This window comes from Notothenia coriiceps, unplaced genomic scaffold, assembly GCF_000735185.1.
Source record: "Notothenia coriiceps isolate Sejong01 unplaced genomic scaffold, NC01 NC01_scaffold00023591, whole genome shotgun sequence".
In the NCBI taxonomy this organism is placed as follows: Eukaryota; Metazoa; Chordata; class Actinopteri; order Perciformes; family Nototheniidae; genus Notothenia; species Notothenia coriiceps.
This window is the reverse complement of record NW_011356292.1, coordinates 18,335-36,514: the sequence shown is the minus strand read 5'-3', so window position 1 is coordinate 36,514 and position 18,180 is coordinate 18,335. Positions and strand designations below refer to the sequence as shown.

At 41.4% G+C, this 18,180-nt stretch overlaps 1 protein-coding gene across 1 annotated transcript; it reads left to right on the top strand.

Moving 5' to 3' along the window:
- The first annotated feature begins 4,540 nt into the window (after positions 1 to 4,540).
- spon2a (spondin 2a, extracellular matrix protein) lies at positions 4,541 to 17,234 on the top strand. The gene is made up of 6 exons (XM_010781846.1): positions 4,541 to 4,799; positions 8,966 to 9,194; positions 11,073 to 11,293; positions 14,145 to 14,336; positions 14,663 to 14,834; positions 15,439 to 17,234. The coding sequence occupies exons 2-6, from the start codon at positions 8,966 to 8,968 to the stop codon at positions 15,624 to 15,626; spliced, it is 1,002 nt and encodes a 333-aa protein (XP_010780148.1). The 5' UTR covers positions 4,541 to 4,799; the 3' UTR covers positions 15,627 to 17,234.
- The last annotated feature ends 946 nt before the right edge of the window (positions 17,235 to 18,180 follow it).

The window sequence follows — 18,180 nt, the reverse complement described above, 5'->3', positions numbered from 1 at the left end:
GAGGGCGGAGGATTATCAGCCCCAAAATTGCTACCACATGCGCATGACCACGAGCCGACTCTTAAAATGGAGCGAAGGAACTCCACTCAGAGTCCATCCACCAGTGGAGCCCACTGGTTAAAGGCTGGCACCCTCGGGCGCCATGGAGTCCTTCACGGAAGGTTAGCAATGGAGTTTGTATTTATTGACTTGGTGATGTTTTCATTTTCATTAAACATCCTATTTCTATTTTCAGCCCTTTATCTGGCACGTGGGCTTTTTGCTATTAGCCACAAATGTAAAAAAAAAAACACTGCAGTCCTGCAACATTTTCAGACTCATTAATCCAAATTGATGCAGCAGAACCAGAGTTTTAATTTTTATAATCCATTCATTTCTTTTTCTTATCGAAATCTGGTACCCACATTACCCACAATGCAACTTGACCACATCAGGTCAGATTCAGGTGTGTCTTGCTGTCAGCTGCTAATTAAGCGTTGAGCTGCCAGTTTGAGGGGCGGTGTGCAGAGATCTGGTAAGCTCACCTCTTTCTCCACACTAGTCTCTTTCTAAATTCGTACTTGTCTTCATCCCAAATCCACTATGGTGCTGTGTGTGGATCATAGACTGTATAAGGTTTGGATACTTCAGTTTGTACACATCCATGTAGTAGCCTCCAATGTAAACACTATAGCCTACTTGCATAGTTAAAACATTTAGACAGGGTAAAGTTGTCTCAAACCACAAATGGCTTTTGTGCACTCCAGGGAAATGACAGTTGTCGCTTTCAGCTAGCTAGCTGAGTTATTGTACTCGGTACCAAGCCATGACAGACTTCTAAATCAACCAAGAAACATACTGGCTTTTATCAAACAACAGTAGGCTATAGTGGTTTAAAGTGTGTACATTTAATTATGTAATATACTCGTATATAACGGTTTTCCCGAGAGCAACCACAACTGTTGCTATTCCCTCCTCTCCCATTACGTTTCCCAAATGGAGACCAAAGAGGGTGAGAAGTCTTCAGGCCTTTTGACCTTTATGAGTTCGCCTTATAGGTTCTCATTGTGGGCATTTTTGCCATACTTCCCAGAGTGAATGCACTAATGCACTCTATATACCAAATGTAAAACGGTGCAGGAATAAAGACCCAGCGACATTGGGAACAATATTTTCAGACTCCCTCTGTGAGACAACCTTTTTCCCATTTGCAGTATTTCCTTAGATCCAGAAACAGACAAGTCGAAGCTGAGCTGACTTATTGATCTTTCCAATATAAATAATTATTTACATTTTTGTCATTATGGATCCTGAACCATCAGTCAATATACATTAACACTCTTCATGGTGAGGGACAAACATATTACATAACAGCATGTGTAAAAGGGTGTGTAGTAAAAGGAGGCCCAGGATGCAAGCAGTATTTTACCAGACCTGATTCACACACACTTCAAACGCACTCATTGCTTTCTAAGTCCCACTCCAGGTTGTGCTAGTGCAGCGGAGAATCATCCATCTCTCCCAGTGCCATACATTGACCCTGTCAGCTCCCTTTTTATTTGCTTGTTTATCCCAAGAAGAGAACAAGGAGGAGGAGGGCATGAAAGCCTCACAGATGCCTTTAGGTCTGGGAACACACTAGCCAAACCAGTTTAATGGGAGCACTGGTTCCCGTGCTGCTGTTAGGGTCAGTGACATCAGTAAAATGGGTCCTCATGCTTAGGTAACTTCCATTGGTTTGGTTGAGTCAGTGAGTCACAAAATAGAAAACAACAACTCAAAGTGGGTGAAAGGTCACGTGAGATACTTTAAAGAGATACTCAATGATCTTCAATAATCGTTTGTATATCAATAACTCACTCTGTGTAACATTGAATTCTTGAAGAAAAACTGCATGCCTCCACAGCGGACAAAGAATCCAAAAAACGAAGGAAAGTCTTGATAAAATAAAAAATAAAGGGGTCAGGGTTTAACCACAGCAAACTCGATTAAACAAATTGGTTTGAATGACCATTTACAGGAAAGCAGCGATTTAAATAGCGAGGTTGTAACAAAATGAATGTTTTTTGGAAGCAGCAACGATCAACGATGAGATTGATTAATTGACTAAGATTTGTATAGACTGGACAAGTTTTGTGAGAGTTTGAAAAACTGATGTTTTGATGAAGCTTTGCGCTTGTTAAAAATGGCCGCCGTTGTCTTCAATTCATCAAGACGTTTTTTAGCTTTTCTTGTTAACCATAGAAAGATGCAAAAAATGTGTTGTCAAGAATTCAAGATGACAGTCTTGTGATGTTTCTATAACTGGGGTCCAAAAAATAGAACACCTACAATTCAAAATGTGTTTTGAGCCGTCATGTGGAAAAAGAGAACGGTTCGAAAGTTAAGCATGCATGTTTGTGACAGACAGAGAAAGTCAGTACAGTTTTTGTGCATACATGTCTTTGTGATTCATTTGTCCCCAGTTTCTGATCTATCCCACTTGGAGGGACCGTGCTGCCAACCCGAAGCAGATTGGATAAATATTTACCTTTGGTTGTCATTGGATTGAATAAATATTATTGAATGATTCAGATGTTGCATCACCATCAGACTGCACCAGTATACACAGATACTGCAGTGGATCTTTTAACTTATTGACTTGAAAATAACGCTGGTTGTGTTCAGTATATTCTAACTGTCCTCAAATATTGTAATACCCATTGATTCCCATCACCCATTGTAATATATTTTGAGTCAATCCCACATAGTTTATACTGTTTAAATCAAACTCAGGACTTGTTGTCAATAAAAAACTATTTGGAAATATAAAAAGTGGAATCTAACCAACAAACTGTTATTAAAACATCTGTATTAATTTTCCCTTGTGTTGTAATGCTGCTCTTTGGCTCATGTTTATCTGAGATTGTATATCCATACACTGGAGCTAGGATGGCCTTGGCCCAACGCTCTGTCATTAGCTCATGGTTTTCCTCTCATTGATTTACTCACTTGGCTTGTGTGACATACACGTGAGCATGTGGTTGACAGGAAGAAAACACTCGGCTATCTTGGAGATGTGCGTCAGTCAGGCAACCTGCAGCCATTCTGCTCCGTATCTGGTGTCCTAATGCTAGCCGCTGTGTTTGTGTGCTGAAGAGTGCGGTTTTACTATAAACGGTATGATAGTGTGTCCTGGTAACGAAAGGCACTCATCAATTCCTGCCTAGGTTGGCAGGCACATGAGTTCAGACTTCAAGCATTTCTGTGTATTCACTGTGCGCTCACACACACCTGTGTATCTGACAGTGTGTCATTAATGTTTCACAATAATGTGAGTCAATCTGGAGGCTGAGCTCACTGTCATTAATCAGCGGGTAGCCGCAGGGAAGTTAGGGTTTTTCCGTAAACTACTTTCAACTGATGAGATAGAAAGGCAGATAGATGGATGGGTAGCTGGATAGAAGGATATGGATGGATGATGTGTTTGTCTATAACGGCAAAGTTCAAGTTGTTCCCTGATCCACATCCTTTTCGTCTGTCTGCTCCTGTTCGTCTCCCTCATTCTTGGAAAGCTCACAGGCAAGCCATACAGTGACGTGGCCGAGTAGATTTAAAGGTCTGCAGTTGTATAATTGCGGAGTTGTCTTTCAGGGCTGGCTGATGTTAGCCAGGTCAATTGATAGTGCTGATCTTAAGGCTGGCTGTCTCTAATTGGCATTACATCACGACCGTGTGTGTGTGTGTGTGTGTGTGTGTGTGTGTGTGTGTGTGTGTGTGTGTGTGTGTGTGTGTGGTGAAACTATTTGATGGAATAAAATGATAATTGCTTTGTTGCGTCATAGCCTTGGAAAAATTATTAGGAAAGTGACCGAAGTTCCTATTGATGTCTCTCTCACACACACACAACCACACTGCAGAGCCTTGACATGTTGATAAGCGAGGGGCGTCCAGTAACAGAAACCTCCCTGGTTGTCCATGTGTGTACCAGCTGTGGGAACTGGTGACCACATACACACACACACACACACACACACACACACACACACACACACACACACACACACACACACACACACACACACTCTCACACTCTGACCCAGGAAAAAGGGGGTTCTCTGCTGAGATCACAGCTGGATCTGCCACAGGTCAGAAATATCTGAATAGGGGGAAAGAGACGGCAACCATTTAAAAATTCTTTGACTCTCCACAAAGTCCAATCAGTAAATGAACTGCAGAAATAAAAGTCTGTGCTTCTGTACAGACTCCACTCGTCGGTTATCCATTTTGCGTGTATTTGCGTAACACCTATGCCTCATTTCTCCCTATTTCTCCTGCCATTATTCAGAAACCCACACTGCTCGAGTCCGAAAGTGTGCTCAGAAAAACAGAGTAAGAAAATACACAATGCTGAGTGGTGAATGTTAAGAGAAGCCAATGTGGTGTTGATTACCTTGTCAGCAATGAGGTTGCTGAGTTTACACAGCCACTGAAAGACTAGAAAGAGAGAGAGAGAAGAGAGGGACAGTGGAGGAGAGAAGGGAGGCTGTTAACTGCCTTTCCATACAAGGAAAGGCAGGGGGAGAAAAGAGGAGGAGAAAGCGAGAGGCAGCGAGGGAAAGAGAGGTAATATTAGGAGATACTATGAGAGAGTGAGGAGTGAGGAGGAGAGAAAGGGTAGAAAGACACAGGATAGAGGGATAAAGGTTGATAAGGCTGCACCAGAGAGCCGGTTACAGAGGAGAGGAAGAGAGGAAGAGTGGAGCTGTATCCTCTCTCAGGTCCCAACGGTGTGATTCTGCAGCTTCTCATCCTGCCACTGACTGGCTTACCCAAAACAGGTAGGACACACACACAGAGACTCCATTCATTTATCATGGTACCGCACGAGAGCCTGAGAGTGCACATGTAAGCGTGAATGCTTCTTTGGACATGTGAGACTTCAGTAAAGGCATGCAGTACTGCAGGAAATGTTCAGTAAAGGTGACATGAGGTGATGATTTTAACTTCTTGCTTGAGTGATTGTATCCATAGTATATTATATGTTTTCCAAAAGCATCATGAGGTGTAGAATCATAGCCTGCAAAGTAACCGGACTACTGCCGTCAGTGATCTGTGTAAGATTAGAAAACATTTCTCTGACATGTGAGCACAAGTATAAATTAGCATCAAATGGAAATACTCAAGTTGTGTATTAGTATGACAACATTGTACCACAAAATCTTTTGAATCTATTTTCCACCACTGAATTCACAACATAGAGAATAATGTGCACGTTTATAGTTGTTTGTTAGAATTGCAACCTTTGTATTGAAAGTATTTGTTCATGTATCTCAACCCTTAACTATTGCACTGATTTCACACAACTTATCTTATATTGATAATTAAATGTATTTGCACATTGCCATCACAGTTGCTTTAGCCTCATTGGTTACGTTTCTACACTATATACAGGTACATGCTCTGTTTATCCATTGATGTCTAAACTTTCTTGACTCACCTCCGCCTAAACTTGAAAAGTCAAGTTTCTGACCTCCTGTTGTGATGCATGCCTGCATTTATTCTCTCACCCATGCAACTACCACTGCCCCCCCCCCCAACAACAGTTTTTTTTTTGTATCTTAAGGAAAAACATCAAATTACCTCCTCACCATCCCCTAGTTAAAAATATAACTCCCGCTGTGAGCGCAAATCTGTGCTTTCGCATGCATACCTGCATGCCTGTGTATATGAGCTGAGATGAATGTGTGTTTATCGCTGCATGAGTCTGCTCTAATTACACAGAGAAGGTGCCCATGGGGCGGCAGCCGCCACATTTGGCTCCGCGCCACATCCCCCTTGTTTTATTGTATCTTGTGTCTGACAGAAAAACTGCTGTGTGTGTCTGTCTATGTTGACTGGCGAGAGCAGGTCTGTTTTGTTTGAGTGCATAGATAAACCTTGTGTCGACTGAAAATAACCGCGTGCCCTCTGTTAGCATCAATAAACACCGTCCAGTCTATTACTATAACTGTATAAGTATTTTCAGGAGTTGCAGCTCAGACATTGCTGGTCGCAGGCCTGTGTGTGTTGACTGATAAAGGTCAGTGTGGGAATTCAAAAAATGCCTTTTAGTATCAGTGGGACAAGCTCTAAGGGAAAATAATCAAAAGGGATCAAAATCTTAGTGTAGAGTCTGATTCATTTTTTAGTAACAGGTATCACATTTAAAACAAAAACATTTTCAAAAAAAGAAAGGTTCGGTGTGCATCAAATCTCATGCGGGGTATTTCTAGTTTATGCCCCTGCCTGGAATGTGTGCGTAAAAATTGTAACTTTGCGGCAGTCGGTGGCATGCCTGACCTTCTTTATATTCTAAACATAGAGAAGGAGCAGACGGGACAGTAGCAGTTAACATCACATACTGATGTGAAAAACCTCCATGTGGTGAACTTCCATTAACCCGAGAACACACAGCTCAGTCACAAGTGTGAACAATTCAATACTATCAGTGTGACAAAAACAGAATGAAAGAAAGGTACTTTTTAAGAACTCGCTGCATCTGAGGCATCTCAACCACGAGCTGTATCTGCCTCCTGCTGAGCAGCCTGTGTAATGATCAGATGACTGAGCAGTGAGATCAAAGCTGGGCTCTGCGTTTCTCTGTACTCAAGGTATTTTCCTAGTGGGTTGTTAAAACTGTGCTGTGGTTATATACATTAATAGGAGACAGTAAATAATGATAAAGCACACAGTGATGTCATAGGCTGCGGTCCGAAGAGTTAGAGTTGGAGTTTTGCAGCAGAGTAATACTATCTGACCTCTGTAAATAGACTTCAGGGACAATGTGCAGCTGGACATGAATGTAACATGCATCAGTTGTGTGTGTGTGACCTGCCCAAATTTAACCGTCTGCATTCTGCAGCTGCTTGGAGGTTTAGTTATAGTAAAGTATCCCATAGAAACGCCACTCAAGGCCGCAGCCACAAAACGTCGTTCTCCCAAACACAGAGAAATGTATCTGTCATCAAGTCATAACCGGTTATCTGAAAGCTCTAACATCTGCCATTTAGAAAAAGTGCACTCAGGGTGTAGATCTCAGCCAGGTGTGTCTGCATTGACCCCTGCTGTAATGTTTGATTGTCCCCTGTCTACACCGTAATCTTATCAGAATTTTACGTTTGAACGTCTCACTCAATAGGCATTCTCTCCTGTAATCTGTGCAGCTGTCTGCTCAGATTAGCCCAACTCACCGTAGGACCCTGCTGTCCTCGGCTAATGCTCTCCTCCTGCCAACATTAGAGGATGCGCTCTTCTGTAGTCAGCGCTTGGTTCATTGGCTAAACCGATACTCCCAAAAACATGATTGCTTTTGCTTTGAGCCCTTTTTGAAATGAAGATTGCTTTAATCTTTGATGAAAATAATACAACCACCATTGTCTTACCGTAGCCAAAAAACACACAGAGGAATAATTCCATATCCCTGGGAAAAGGTTTGAACTCATACAATAGTTGATCGCTCACAGCCTGCCCAGGTTAGGATTCAGCAGAAAATGGCGTATCAAATTTTCTATAAAATATGGTTGCATTTTCACCCCAACCATAAGAACTCTTGAGCATACAGTCATAAATGAACACTGAAAATATTTGCCTGATTAGTACATTATTATGCAAGATGAACAATGGACAGACATAAACTCACGCTCACCAGCACATGATCTCCACACGCTTACGTCTGGCCAAGCGAATGAATAGGAAAAACAGAGATATAACACTTTGCAGTTTGTTTTTGCCCAAAGTAATTAAAACGTACGTTGGTCTTCAGAGCTGCAAATTGAACAAAAACACCACTCAAACAAATGACGTCTCTATTCTTCTGAATGTTTTTATGGAAACAATAAAACTGTGTCAACCGGTTGCCAAATTACTTTGGTGGTTGCCATTATTGTTTTACAGCTTTAAAAGCACAAGTCTGGGGTACATTAAGATGGGGGGTTTGTTACAGATCTCAAAGACAATAGAATAGTTTGTTTGTAGTTCTTGCTCCATTATAAAGTCTGTAGAGCGGAGATAGATCGTGAATTTGGGCGTAGAAGGTGTAGAGGAGGATTGAGATGGAAGGATTCGTTTTCAGAGGTAAGGGGAGGTTGCATAGCGGATACAAGTAGCTCATTTCCCTTGTCATCAAGCAAAAACCCTTGTCTTACCCTACACAACGGCTCACATGTGTTTGAAGCACTCTTATTGCACATGGCCTGCTCCCCTCTCTGCCTCTCTTAATGGAGTCGTCTGACTCAGCAGCCGGCGGTCAGTGGATGGTCAGTCGGTGAGGTCAGTAGAGCAGCAGAGCAGACTGGATTTCCATCTATTCTCAGAGATGTCATCCGTGTTGTTTTATTTTAGGCCGGCTTCTGTAGCAAACATTAACATCGGGGAGTGTTAACCACACATACAATCCAAGGGGATTGGGGCATTCTTTTTTTTATAAATCAAAGCCTCCATTGTCAACGAGTTCAATCAGCTTTGTTCTGCGATAAAATTGTTGTGTTGAGATATGAGGGCAGGCACATGGAATTTCCTTCTTTTTTACTGATTTTGTTTGGGTTTGGTTTCCTAAATGTCAACATCCTTTCATCTGCTTGCTGATGGAAAACGATGTCATGCCAAGGTTGGGGTTAGCTGCCAAAACTATAAAACAAATTTGTGTGAAAATGTTTAATAAGAATAAGCAGCAGTGTTGTATATGAGTCATGTTGTGGGCTATGTAGTTCTTTAATTACAGGAGAATAATATTTGTTATAAAGCATGAGCAGGATATTTTTTAGATGACTCGATCAGCAAAGTGCATCCATATAAATGTATCAATAACAGTTTAGTAGTCCAAGAGAAAGAAAAAGACGGAATCCGATTATTGTTGGTATGGGTTGCAGTGGTAACGGACGTAAAAAAAATAGAACATAAAATGCACCAAACGTTTAATGTTAATCATGAAAACTAATTCACAACCATTTATCTCCATTTCTTTTAGATGATGTCATCAGAGCACCTGACCTGCGGTTGGCTGCAGCAGCTGCTCATTGTCCTTCTGAAGCTTTGCCTCACTTTTGCCGGGCCTTTGCGACCACTCAATGGGACCGAATGTACAGCCAAGGGCCCTGCTTCCTACATCCTGGTCTTTACAGGTCACTGGAGCCCACATGCCTTCCCCAAGCAGTACCCTCTGTTCCGGCCACCTGCACAGTGGTCCAAACTCATAGGTGAGGAACACAAAGCATTTGGTTTCTATAAAATCAGCCAACGTTTTACCTCAAAAACCTGGCAAATCATTGAATTTAGATGATATTTAGACGAAGTAAGGAGTCAAAGGTTGTTTTTAAACCCTGCTTAGTCAAAACGTTCCCATGCCTAGCTATGTGTTAAAGAGACGACAAACCATTCCCACTGTGGTGGCAATCGCTGTGATAGTGACCACGGTTAAAAGACATTAGACAAGAAGCAATAAGAAAGATGGTCTAAATGCTTCCAGGTGGGGTTTTCTCTAACGTCTATCCAGACATTTCTTAATTTTGTTTACTCAACCCTACACTCAACATCCCAACCTTTCTGCTGGTCTACCACAGTGATGGCATTAAACACTGGAGTAGTGGTTTAGAGGCTGGTGAAGGTGGGTGATGATAGCTGGGGTGTGGTGGGGTCACATTGAAGGAGCAATTGAGGCCTTTCTATTCTGCTTTCCCCCCCCAATCCAGGGAGCATGGAATGGATGACAGATGTTTGTGTGTGTGTGTGTGTGTGTGTGTGTGTGTGTGTGTGTGTGTGTGTGTGTGTGTGTGTGTGTGTGTGTGTGTGTGCGCGCGCGCGCGTGTGTGTGTCTTGTGCATCAGTGTCTGTGGCGTCAGTGGCTTTGTCTGGTTTCTAGCTCTCCCTCTCGTGCTCTGCCAGCCTGCCACAGGATGACGGGCCACTTACTCCACACAGAAACAGGCCCCGAAGATCCACACACCCATTGTGGCGGCTTGTAACGTCCCTTTGGTGCTGGAGGGGGGCAACGAATGGGCTTTGTCACAAGCAAAGCAAAACAGAAGGGCCTCAATGGGCTGACAGTGTGCTGGTATTGGCCAAGAAATGGTGGGAAATGGAGGAAATGGAGCACAAATAAAAGCATAACCTGTTGAAGGGTGTGATAGTTTTGTGTTGCTTTACTGTGAAGACCTGGGGGCGAAGGAACAAGGACACTGCCAGAGAAGAGTGGGAATGGAGTTTGTCATGGTCACAGAAAAAACACGAGCAATTAAGGCAGGTCAGGAAGTGGGTTTTAATGTCTTGGTGGGGCTTAAATGTGACGTGTTCTCAAGTTTCAAGGTCTTGACGCTTGTGGGAGATTTGTCAGGATGGAAATGCAATTAAGTGCGTAAGTAATGGCAGTTAGGGAAGAAAGAAGATAGTGTGTGAAGTGTGCTGGGCAGGTTGTGTGTGTGTGGGGCTGAGTGTGTGTTAACACATGTGTCAAGAGTGTTTAAGTATAAATAAAGGTTGTGCATGTGCTCTGTAAAGTGAGGTAAGGCAGAACCTTCAGAGCATTTGTCAGCGTGTTCTGGCTAACCTTAGCCTGCCCTTACACCCACCGGACTGGGCCAGTGGCTCTGTGGGTTTCAATAATACGGAGCTTCAGAATCTGCGGTGTAAACAATTAAACCCAAATCAGTCCCTTGATTCTCAACAGACTTTTTAGATAACCAGACCTAAATATGAGAATGTGAAGCAAATGGTTCTGTTGGCCCAAGGGAATGAAAAGTATCAATAAGGGTTTTCACAATGATTAAAAACACTGACATCCTGCCCCGTCTCCTGGCTGCTCCAGCCTGTGTCGTGGTTTTATCAGTGATAGATGAAGAAAAAATGAAACTATATCTGTGCAATAATGCCATAAGACATGCATGTGGGCAATTCCTTCAGAATTGTCTTTTAAATTGCAGGATGTAGGAGGCAGCCATAGAAATAGACACAGGCTCCGAGGTGGAAATGATCTCACCGTCTGGCTAAGGCTCTGTGGTATGACATTGATATGCATTCCAGTGAATAAGCATCTTACTCTTGTCTTCGCCTCATTCTTGTGTTTCTTTTCTCCCAAATAGCGGTAAGCCATAATCGCCATTTTCGGCTGTGGGAGGAGGGTGCTCCAGCCAGTGCAGGGGTGCAGAACTTTTCTGAAATCGGGGTGACGGTGGAACTGATGAAGGCGGCGAAGGAGGCCAGAAAGAGGCGTGCGGTCAGCGGCATGTATCGAACTGCCGGCATCCCTAACGGCATCGGGCACAGCTCCACAGAGTTGCTCACTCAGCCTCGAAACTCACTGGTAGGCACAAATACATCGTACAATTAAAAGCTCATTCTCAAATGACACACATGCTCAGACACAGTCTGTCACACACACTTTGACAAAATCTATTGAGTCATCCTGTGACCCGGGCCTCCTCATAACGTCATCCAAACATCCTTCTCCAACCAACCACTTCACCACTTCTTTCCACTATCCAATCAGACTATGTTTAGCCCAAGTGCTGAAGCCCTGCAGCCACAAACTCCCACATCCATCCTGCGCGGTCTGCCCTCCGTCTGCTGCCTGTCCCGATTCTGAACTCTGGGAGCTCAGGATTAAGTACAGTTTAAGGGATAGATTGGCAATGTGGGGAACAAGTTTATCCACTTTCTTTCAAGAGTTAAATGAGAAGATCGATAACACTCGTAGGCTACTCTGTAGGGTAGATATGAAGCTATAGCAAGAAGCCACTCAGCTTGGCGTAAAGACTGGAAACAGGGTAAACAGCTATCCTAGATCAGTATGACAGGTACAGAATGTGCACAATTTATTAACTTGTAAAGAATAAGAGTACAACATTACATTGTGCTATGTTCCACTGGTTTATCTGCTGGACTATTTCTTGGCCTCACTTAAAGCTTATAAAGGTGGACTGCTTCAAACTCGATGCCAACTTTGCTCAACGTTGGACTTCAGGTTACCACTGCCACTGCAAAGTGAGTGTGTTTTGGATAGTTGGGATAACTTAATGTGATCTTAGGGTTTAAACAAAGGCAGATTTGAAAGTAGAAATGAGTTATGGCACTGTGGAAAAATGTGTCATACTATCCAGACAGTCAAACTTGAAATTAATTATCCTTAATGTGTAAAACATGTACCTGATAAACAAGTTGAAAATGAAGGGCGGAACTTCACTGGAATTTTTGGGAAAGTCTGGTGACCTACATGTGTTTATTGGTTATTCCACTCCCTGAACACAGGGGCCTTAAAAATAAGGCCCCTGTGTTCTTTTGTTCCTTAAACATAAACAATCCCTGTCTGAGGCATCTTTGCTAAGTACTTGTCAAAAACAGCAGCTCGACAGCTTGTTATCTTGTCTGTGGCTGCTTTAAAATGGATCCGTCTGGTTTTAGATCAGCTAACAGAGCGGCAACAATAAGTTGTGTTTGTGTTTGTTTTCAAACCTCACAGTTAGAGGCTGCATGATGTTTACAGCTTCATCTGCTGTTCTTCTTTTCTGTCCTCATGCTTCTCTTTCTTGCACACTCATGTATGAATCCCATCCTTATCCTGTTCCCCACAAACTAAACATTCATACGCAATGCCTCAAAAATCCCAAACACATATGATTTCTATCTCCATATTCATGAGCCTCCTGTTATTCCTGTTATATGTGTAATTCAAAACAGATACACAGAATTAACAGCAAATGAGTACCATGCAGGATGAAATTGGCATTATCATGAAAGTATTTTGTATCAGTGGCGCCACAGACAATGGGACAGCAACGAACGAGCATTAAGGTGTTTGTGCAACTGGACTCGTGGGTTTCCTAGGTCGACTCGTTCTCTCCGCGGCTCTGCAGAAGATTTGGTGAGATGGAGAAAGAGGGAGGTTTCATGGGAGCTTTGAGTATCTGTGTGCTAAAGTACATGCTGGCCTATTGCAAACCACCAAGGACTGATCATGGCAGTAACAAGGGATTCCACTGAGTAGACATCTTTGTTGAGTGACCAAATGGATATAGCAGGATAGGAAATGTGTTGTTTGAGACGAGCATGAAAAAGGACAAGAGGAGGCAGTGGTGTTAGCAGAGCAGAGGAGGAAAGGAAGGAAGGAAGGAAGGACGGAAGGAAAGAGGGGATCAGGGAACGATTGTGAAAAGCAACAAAGCTGCTTCTGATTTGGTGTCTCTGTTTCTTGCCATGTGTCACGGGCCAGAAACAGACCCCATGTGTAAAGCTGACTACCTGCTTCTGTCCCGAGTGGTCCTATCTGCCTGTTGAACTGGTTTGATGTCTGTTCCAGCTCTCTCCTATCCTTTTACTCTAGGCCGCCCTTTCCTCTCCATTCAAAGCTTTCCCAGCCCACCCAACCAACCCTTAGCAAATCGGTCCAAGTCTTCAAAGAGTGGTCCGCATTGGCCTTCAAATTAGCTGCTTTCTGGGCGTCGGCCACCTCAGTGTATGCTGACCCCCAGGCCACTTCCTGTATGAGGTCACCAGCTCTCAGGAAACATCCATCACACAGGAGACAGAGTCTAACTCCGCACAGGAAACTGAGTGGGTGCATTCATGCGCACACATGCAGTCCCCAGTGCCTGTATTACAAGGTACAAAGTTTATAAATCAGGATGACATGAGTGTGTGTTAAACTCATTTCTGTCCTTATTAGTTTACCTCTTCTATGCACAGCTCTCCTCGTGAATTAAGTATTTCACTACAATTGTGTTTAAGTGTAATTTACAGTTATAATTTGACAACGCAAATAAAGACCAGAGATCCACATCAAAACAATTGTCTTGGAAAATAAATAAATAACATATGTGCTTTAGCACAGCAGTCCCTTGGGCTAAAGGCTAACACGTACATGTTTAGCAGTTATAATGTTTACCATGTTCACCATCTTAGTTTAACTTAAGCATACAAATGATTATAAGTTAGCATCCTTGCTCTTCAATTTGTTACAGTCATGTTTGAGATGTTTGAGAAATCAAAATGATTAATAAATACTGATTTTATGAAGTAATTTAGGTTTATAAACATAATCTGTTAATTTGCGTGTCTAATCTTGCTGTTTTATTGCTCCTTCTACTGTCTGTCTACCTGTAAAATGTATGTTAATAATAAAGTTTGATCTAACTTTATTCTCCCTTTTTTTCCGACAGTTGTCCCTGATGGTGAAGATCATCCCCAGCCCCGACTGGTTTGTCGGTGTGGACAGCCTTAACCTCTGCGAAGGCAGCCAGTGGAAACAGGAAGTGACTGTTGACCTCCAGCCTTATGATGCAGGAACTGACAGTGGATTCACTTTCTCTTCTCCAAACTTCCCCACCATCCCCCAAGAAAACATCACAAAGGTGAGGCATTGCAGTTTTCACAACTATAAAAATCCTCATTGGTTCCTCATGAACTCATTAATTTAGTCATTCATTCCACAGTGAGGCAAGGGTCCTCTTCTTAAATTAACAGCATGGGAATGGGGCGTCATTCTAAGCTGTCTGCACTTAAGTAATTGCTTGGCTGCCTTCATGCCTAACCCGAATTGATTTGGGGTAAATAGGGCCTCTCTTACATATTAGACCATCTATCCTTCCATGTGTTTTATAGTGGGCAATTGTGTATTTGAACTTGAGCCAGCTCTCCTGATGAATTATGCCTGACTGTTCTTTGCTGACTTGTTTAGATCACATCTGAGATGCCCAACCATCCAGCCAACTCCTTTTACTATCCACGTTTAAAGGACCTTCCACCTATAGCCAGCATAAAGATCACGCGACAGAGAAGATCATCTGACCGTCAAACCCCAATGTCCAATCATATTCTGCCAAACTCTATCATTCCCCGGCACTTCTCAGGTAAGACCACAGGACTCCCAACATCAGTATTACCCAAAACTATTACCTGGAATGTAATCATGATGCTTTTAAATGAATTGGGGAACACAGGTTAATGAACAACAATGATAAATCCTGTTAAATTGATTTGCATTGCATGAGGGTATGGATGGGACGATGTAGGATTTAATCAAACATTGTGACAAAAAGTTGATATTGGAGAATGTTCATTAATCGTTTATCCTATCATGGGAAACTTGAAAAAGCTGTGTATCCCAATCATGGTAGAGAAGTGACAGGAATAATTATGTAGGACAGACCAGACTCACACAATTTCTGTTATTTTTCAAAATGTACTTTATTGATGCAGGGGGACCTTAATTTATGATTACAAAAGATTTAAAAAAATGTTTTTCACTCAATGTGACCTGGAATTTTCATGTCATGCCTGCGTAAAAGTTATAATATGGTCCAACTTTGAGAGTTCTGCATTATCTACAGATGCTACAACAACATACAAATACAAACATTATTTATGAAGAGGTTTGTACTTGTACTTTCTTTGCTCTCCTCTCTTTACTCACCCATACTGTACTTTTCTCACATCTCGTTCCCCTTGATACAGCGACACCATTGGACTGTGAAGTGTCTCTCTGGTCATCCTGGGGCTTGTGTCTTGGTTCCTGCTCCAGAGGTGGTGTCCGCCACCGCACACGGTACATCCTCTTGCGGCCGGCCAATGCTGGCGTCCCCTGCCCGGAGATGGAGGAACAGACTACATGTGTATCACAGAGCTGTATGAGACTCCAGTAACACACAAGCACAGATACTGCCAGTACTCAACACTGGGACTCTCACATTATGACTATTGGACTGAGAAATATTGCTGCAATCTTGAGCATTTCCTTGTTAATGCAAAGATGTTTGTCATAGTCAAATTGTGGAAATGAAAGACTTGCTGCTCACTAGTATTAGATTTCCTTTGGGTGTGTTTTAATGGCACTAAAAGGACATTGAAGTCAGAGTGTAGCAGAGCATTAGGAAGTTATGTTTGAGATAACACTTTAAATGTGATCAGATAAAAAGCCACTTCCATAAATGGTTGTGATTCAAATAGAACATTTTAGAGGACAAATGCTCCTCCTCAAAGACCTGTTTGAGACTTATTGTGGTTCCTCCTTAAAAACATTTGCATTTAATCTGTACACTGATACTGGCACACCAGAGTCACAAATCGTTCACACACTCTTACATGTAGGCACACAAAGGTCCTTGCACATGCTTACTTTTAAAGGCACAGGGGCATAAGTTGTCTTAGAGAACCTATACATGCTTGGCACATGTAGCTCTTTCAAAATAACCTCACACCCAAGTTTTTAAATATCGGCCTTTACAAGAAACACATAATAGCTGACTTGAACTTTTGAGCTAGTCCAAAGACGCTGTCATATTTTGTATTATTTTAAGAAAGGTTTTTATAGAAAGAAAGAAAAATATTTGTATTATCGTCTCTTTTGATATTTTAATGTTGAGATTTTGTATATACTGTATGATGTATCTCTACTTGTATAACGGGTGAATAAATATGGAAGTGTGTTTTTCACATAAAAAATTCCATGTAACCTGTATGGCTTTTCAGTTGGAAAATGTTATTATTTAAAGCAAGTGTCTTTATTTAAAACTCTTATGAGACCAAAAAATATTCCTGATTTGCAATCCTAAAAGACAAAGTCAATTTATTTGTGTATGCCAGAGAATTATTAGACTAGAATTGACACTTCTTTATTTGTGTCCAAAGAACTCAAAGCCAAAACGTAAGTAAGTACACAGCCATAAATATCATGGTGGGAAAAGGGTACGATGCATTGCATTCACCAAAATAGAAGTTGCAGTTCTACATATTTATAGATGAAAATGAGTTCAGTTGTACTCCAAAATATCTCTCATACTAAACTTTGAAAACTCGGTGCTTCGTGGTCCCAGGCTAATATATGTACGTATTTGGATGTTTAATAAAGGAGTGTAGATATTAACCTTTTCTTTATGGATAAATTCACTCTGGCAGAACATCCCTAGAAATACTCCTAACTGCATTGCATTGATGTGTGTGGGGCTGTAGCATCTCCTAGGGGTCATACACGAGAATGACTACTAATAAAACTTAATTATTAAATAATAAACAGACAATCTGCTTTGTTCAGCAGTGTGAAACTTCTAGCCAAGATCACTTTAATTATAAGGAAATACAAAGATTATGTAAACACTTTGACATAGATCTTTAAAAGATGGCAAATTTTGTATTGTGTATTCATGATAAATAATGTGTACTAATGAAATGCTGAATGTGCAAAGTCAATAATATTTGCATTAAACATGTTATAAAAGAAAGGCTGAATATTTGGGGGATTCAAATTGCTGTGAATGCGTCCATTATTGTAAGTATGGGTGCCATATTTCTAAAGCTATTCCAAGAAAGTAATCCAAAAATCTTCAATTCAGATTAGTTTACTTTGTGTATGTAGCCTAATCCAATGTATCACGATACCTCTATAACAAACATTGACATGTCATTTGTGAATTATAAGTGACCCAAACCAGATTACATTTTTGATATCAGGAGAGCAGTGGTATAAAGTAACTAAGTAGATTTACTCAAGGACTGTACTCAAGTAGAATTTTTTGAGGGACTTTACTTGAGTATTTCATTTTGTTGCTACTTTGTATTTCTGCTCCACTACAATTCAGAACTAAATTGTATACTTTTACTCCACTATATGCATTTCATATATTTAGTTACTTTGCAGACTGGGATTAATAATGTAAAAATATAATCAACATTTACATAAGACAAGGTACTACCCTGCAGTATACAGTAAGCTAATGGTTACACGAGCCAAAAAAATCTTTATGACATCATAAAGTGGCCAAAATCTGATCAGCTCATTTTCAGACAGGTTTTTATATAAATGGACCTGGAAAAAAAGTGAGCAAATATTTTTTCCTGAAACTTTCAGAATCTCTTTACACAGAGGAGGACACATGTTTGTGTCTAAAATACATGAAAAAGTGGATTTTGACCAATAGGTCCCCTTTAATGCATAAATAACTATAATCAAAACATTTGATATTATGAAATGGGCCAATCTGCATAATGAGTACTTTTCTACTTACTTTTATTTGAGAAACATTTTGATTCCAGGAATTGTACTTGTATACATAGTATTCTACACTCTGGTACTTTCACTTTACAAGACCTGAGTACTTTTCCACCTCTTATATCAGGAGAGACAATACACTTAACACTGCGGAAAACCCTGACAACTGCCACCCTCCAGTGCTCGATGATAACCATAACCGGATCCACCTG